Source organism: Rosa chinensis, chromosome 3 (assembly GCF_002994745.2).
Source record: "Rosa chinensis cultivar Old Blush chromosome 3, RchiOBHm-V2, whole genome shotgun sequence".
In the NCBI taxonomy this organism is placed as follows: domain Eukaryota; kingdom Viridiplantae; phylum Streptophyta; class Magnoliopsida; order Rosales; family Rosaceae; genus Rosa; species Rosa chinensis.
In genome coordinates, this window is record NC_037090.1 from 27,817,288 (window position 1) to 27,823,068 (window position 5,781).

A 5,781-nucleotide genomic window follows, 5' to 3' on the forward strand; every position below is an offset into this window, starting at 1 on the left:
TCAACTAGGTCAAACGTAGTTACTCTTATAAACCTATATTTATATATCATACACTCCAAAGAGCAACCCCTATCAATTAAAAGAAAATGGAAAAACCCACCGTTGGATGAGTTTATTACAATAAATTATGAGTGTGGTAAAAAATTTAGCCAATTTCACCATATTTTCGAATCCGATCGGATTGGTCAACCGATATGTAGAATATATATATGCACATTAGCACATATTTTATATAGAAGTATAAGAACTTCCACACACACACACATATAGTCATATACATACATATATATATATATATATATATATATATATATATATAACACACACACACACACACACATATATATATAAATACACACACAAATATATATCTATATATATATATTTATAAACACACACACACATATAATATATATATATAAAATTTTACGGGCTTTTACGGGCCGGGCCTAGCGGGCCTTTGGTGGGCCGGGCTGGGTTTTTGCGGGCTGGCCCACTACCCACCGAGGCGGGCTTTTGCGGGCTTTTTAACGAGCCGGCGGGCCTCTATCGGCCCACTTGATCCGCGGGCTTTTTGATGAGGCCTAGATTATGGGGACGTAAAATGTTTAACATATTTGGAGTTATTTGTGTAATTGGAGTTTGTGGGAAAAGAGATAAAATGAATTGAGAGACAGAGCATGTGGGTTTTTAGTTGGGTTGAAATTGTTGAGCATGTTATTGATGATTTTGAACTTGACGTTTTGTTGTGATAATTGCATATTGTTTTTGTTAAGTTAAGATGGTGAAAGCATGTATTTTGTGGAATTAAATGTTGTTGCTTTAATTATCTCACGAGCTGAGAAATTATAAGCATGAGTGACGTGAGTCACTTTAATTGAGTTTACTCATACGGGCTGAAAAGCTTACCGGGTTTGTTTTGTTCATTCCCGGTGCACTATTCTATGGTGTAGGGGTTTTTGTGCAGGTTTGATTATCGAGTGATCATTATCAAAGCTGAGGTGTACATTCGATGGCGTGGACGTGGAAGGGTGCTCTTAGTTTTAAGTCTTTTGCTAGGTAGAGTTGTGGTGCGTGTGTTTACTTATTGAATTGTTATTCAGTTTGATTTGTAAACTATCTGTAGTGTAATATGTGACTCTAAAGAACGAGTTAGTATTGACATTGTGAGTTCGGTTTGTTGTTGCTTAGTTTAAATGAAAATTTTTCTATATGTGTTTTCTTGTGTTTGTTCTCGCGTTTCGGATTTGAATTTTCTTTATTCAAAATTCAGGGCGTGATAATATCAGAAAGCTATTATGGCCCTTCTTCTACCCAAACTTGAAATGCAGGAAACAAAAGCGGGTTTCTAGCTAAAGCATGCGCTGCCTGATTACATTTCCTAGGGCTATATGTACAAATAACAGAGGCAAAAAATGAAACAAGTCTTTAACCTCTTCAATTAGCATCCCCTCCACAGACCAATCAACCCTTGTCTTGCAAAGATCATTTACTACAGATAAAGCATCTAATTCCAGAATGAGATGAAAGGTATGAAAACCATATTGAGATAGCACCTGCAAACCCAACGCAGCCGCATAAATCTCCGCTGCCTTAACACCAAATCTTCCACGAAATCCTTTAGAAGCCGCAATAAGAAGATCACCTCTCTCATTGCATAAGACTGCACCCATACCTCTAACACCATGTAAATCATCCAAAGCAGCATCTACACACTACTAGAAAAAGTATCCATCACACACAGATGAGAATCTGTGTGAAATTATAGTATACCACACGGAAATCTGTGTGAAGACGTCAATACACACGGTACACAACGGATTAAGAATCCGTACGTATTGCTGGCGTTGTTAATGATACTTGCACACAGAATTGGTTGTCCGTTTGAATGCATTTGATGGGTCCCACTGGCAGTGGAGTAGCTGTTCTCCTATCCCATCTACTAATTATATATATATATATATATATATATCAAAATAAATGGATTAAGATTATTCAAATTAGATTTTTTGTTTTTAAATTTCTCCTTTTAATTTAAATTATAGTCATAATTGTTCTTCACGATGATTCTGCAGATCTTGAAGGAACAATATCTGAGATCCAACTTGATGACATATGTCAAAATTGAGTCTTTCTTTGCATGATATCATTTCCTACAAGAAAATAAGAGCAAGATTAGCAAATCAATATAAGATTAACACAAATTGATGTGTTCAACATCCACAGAGATGCCTTTAATTACTTGTAGATCTAAGATTCATGAAGAACAAGCTAAGGTAAGAAGTTGAATTTAAGAACATCTCCTTCTTGGCAAGATTTGCTTTGAATTGAGGAATCAAAATCATGCTTTGACTGCGACTGGGACCAGAGAAGGAGGGGTTCGCGAATCTATACAACGGCAATGGTGCTGGAAGTTCCAGAATTTCCTTTACGGTGCAAAGAAATCGGTAAATAATGGTTTCAAGAAAAACTCACAAAAAATAAAGGAAAGTGAGCAATTGAAAACCATGCCTTACCAGAAAAGGATTTGAGATATTCAACAATTTTAGATATGCTTTTGTCGCCAGCGGATTAGCCGAGAGGAAATCGGAGGGAGATCTATGAGAAAGAGAAAGATGGAGAGAGAGAATAAAGAGAGGAATAAACTCTGGTCCATGCTATAGCATCTCATCAATCCTGCAACAGATCATGGTTAGCGATCCAGTCGGCCTTCACGCACTTAAACAACATAAAATCATCTGAAGCCTTAACCTGATAATTAAAAATATAAAGAGAGAATACCAAAATGGTTTAGTCCTCCAATAATCAACATAAATTTTCAACACTAATTAAGAATTTATGGTCCACCATTTATTCTTCAAGCCTGAACTCTAATTTTGAGAAGGAGAGCAATCAAATAGAAGAGAGATCGGTGAGAGAAAGGTTAAGGGATGAAAAAAAAAAAAACCTGAACTAAGATAAAAAGGAAATACAGCCGGAGAAAGTTATTGATAAGAAATCCACACGGATGTCCGTGTGGAACTAGAAGTCTGTAAGGAATAATTTGCCAATAATAAATATGTTTATAATAATTAATTAATTTATGTGTGTGAATATTAGAATTATTTTATTATACACGGATGTTCATGTGAAACCAAAAGTCTGCAATGAATAGTGTGCCAGATATAAATATGGTTATTAAATTTGAGTGTAGTTAATTTATTTTCCTCTTAATTTTGAAATAAAACTCACACGGATTTTCGTGTATCAACTTTAATTTATATGAAAATTTACACGAAAATCCATGTGAAGTTTTGACATGTGTATAGTATTCTCTGACGCGGAAATAAATTTTTACACAGAAATCCGTGTGAAATTTTCCGACTCCACTTTTAGAATATATTTCACATGAATGTCTGTGTGAATATGGTTTTCACACAGATATTTGTGTGCATTGCAGTGTTTCTCACACAGATTTCTATCTGTGTGAATATCTGTGTGAATCTCATTTGTGTGCATTGGGGGGTTTTTCTAGTAGTGACATTTAATTTGAGGAAAGGAAATCTTGGTGTTACCCATCTGTCAGAATTACCTGTTGAAGGTGAATGTTGAGGAGGTCGAGTATGTAGGGAAACCCACTCTACAACTGAAGCTTGAATATGTGAGAAGAGAACAGAAGCAGGGATATATTTGTTCTGGAAAATTTCTTCATTTCGTGCTTGCCAGATTCGACGACAACACATTAAGACAAAGATCAATTCCGATTTAGAAAGAACAGAAATACCAAATCTGAAAAGTTCACTAAAAGTGCCATGTTTCCACCCTCCCACAGCAGTGCGAAAAGAAGTGAGCAGCCAAACTTCTTTGGCTTTAGAGCAGGACCATAGTTTCATAGCCCATTTTACCACGGGAACAGACCGGAGAAAACAACAGATGTCGTCGATATAAATTAAAAGCACAAGGCAGGATGTCATGGATTGCACGCCAAAAAAAGACCTTTGTAGCAGCTGGAGCGTTCAGATTCCACACATACTTCCAAACCGGGTCTTCTTGTGAGTTAGAACTGCCTTCGCCCCCCTCATTTCGAAATCTGCAATTTTGTGCCAATTGATAACCACTCTTGAACGTATATAATCCATTTCTTATGTAATGCCAACACAATCTATCTGGAGTAGGAGCTATCAGCAGAGGAATGGAGAGAATTGCTTCAACCTCTCTTGCCCAAAAGCTATGATGTATTAATTCAATGTTCCAATAACCATCCACGATAATCAACTCAGAAACAAGAGAATTGAAGAGCAAATTTGGTGGGGAGTAAATGCGAAATGTGTATGGAATAGGAATCCAAGCATCACGAAAGATGAAAATCAACCAACCATCACCCACCCTCCATCGTAGACCAGAAGCAAATAATTCCCTACCCCAAAGGAGGGATCTCCAAATCAGTGAGGTTGATCTCCCAACAGATGCAGATAGAAGAGAGGAAGAGGGATAGTAGTGCCCTTTATACACCTTCGTAACCAACAAATCAGGAAGAGAGAACAATCTCCAACATTGTTTGGCCAAGAGTGCTTGATTAAAATCAACAAAATCTCGAAAGCCTAGCCCACCTTTCAACTTGTTTCTGCATAAAGAATCCCATCGTAGCCAATGAATCCCATCATATTTCTCATGACAGGCTACTACCGGAACTCCTAGAAAACCACTTAGAAACTCCTGATATTCTTCCCTCACATATGGGCTGAAAGACAAAGCTGATTTTTGAAAATTTATCTGTTGCCCTGAGACTTTTTCATATATGCATAGAATATCTTTTATGACCTGTGGGGTGGCCTGATTTGCTTCCAAAAATAGAAAACTATCATCTGCATGGAATAAATGAGATATTGAGGGTGGGGACCTTGAAATTCGAACACCATAGATCTGTCTTGTAGCCTTTGCCTGTTGGAGCAGCCTTGAGAAGCCTTCTGCCACAAAAAGAAACAAGTATGGTGACAAAGGACAGCCCTGCCTGATTCCACAGGATGGAACAAAGTACCCCAGAGGATTCCCTTTCCATAGCACCGAAAAGGAAACCGTTACCAAGCAATCCATAATACGTTGCACCCATAAGCGATGAAACCCCAACCTTAGCATCATTGCCTCCAAAAAGCACCATTCCACCCTATCATAGGCCTTTGCCATATCCAACTTAATTGCCATTGCCCCCATATTTCCATCATCCATTTTCTTCACAAAATGCATCACCTCAAAGCCAATCATAACATTATCCAGAATATTTCTATGTGGAATAAAAGCACTCTAGGTAGAACTAATAACAGTGGGCAACACCTCCTTTAACCTGTTTGCAAAAGTCTTGGCCACCAGTTTATAGATGACATTACAAAGGCTGATTGGGCGAAAATCTGCCATAGTTGTTGGAGAGGAAACTTTAGGAATCAAAGACAACAGTGTATGGTTGAAAGGCTGGACTGATGCTGATCCGTTCAAGACACTCAAGCAAATAGCAGAGACTTCATCTCCAACCGTGCTCCAAAACTGTTGAAAGAAAATTGCCGATAATCCATCATCCTCTGATCATCGTGGAATGTAATTGTCTAGAGGTGTTTCTAATATTAAAATAACTTTCAAAAAAGAAACTGTGTCCTTCTATCTTCTAATGAATTTTGTTCCTTCTCCATCCCCCCCCCCCCCCTAATCTTCTTCTTCTTCTTCTCTCTCTCTCTCTCTCTCTCTCTCTCTATGCAGATATTAATTGTCCCTGAATTTGATTGAGCCCCTTGATCCCATCACATCAAGATA

At 37.7% G+C, this 5,781-nt stretch overlaps 1 protein-coding gene and 1 long non-coding RNA gene across 3 annotated transcripts; both read right to left on the bottom strand.

Moving 5' to 3' along the window:
- Positions 1-2,244: 2,244 nt before the first annotated feature.
- On the bottom strand, positions 2,245-2,949 carry LOC121052074. Of its 2 annotated transcripts, none has more exons than XR_005807923.1 (3): positions 2,848-2,949; positions 2,517-2,751; positions 2,245-2,426 (listed from the first exon to the last, which is right to left on the bottom strand). It is a non-coding gene; the product is annotated as an uncharacterized LOC121052074 (long non-coding RNA). The 2 variants fall into 2 exon arrangements; XR_005807924.1 differs by having other exon boundaries at positions 2,517-2,676; positions 2,782-2,928.
- A 900-nt stretch (positions 2,950-3,849) lies between these two features.
- On the bottom strand, positions 3,850-5,205 carry LOC121052298. Its single transcript, XM_040517023.1, has one exon. The coding sequence runs from the start codon at positions 5,203-5,205 to the stop codon at positions 3,850-3,852; it is 1,356 nt and encodes a 451-aa protein (XP_040372957.1).
- Between the last annotated feature and the right edge of the window lie 576 nt (positions 5,206-5,781).

What these genes read in the sequence shown, in the direction of transcription:
- LOC121052298 (XM_040517023.1), bottom strand. Translation starts at nt 5,205, where the DNA reads ATGGATGATGGAAATATGGGGGCAATGGCAATTAAGTTGGATATGGCA.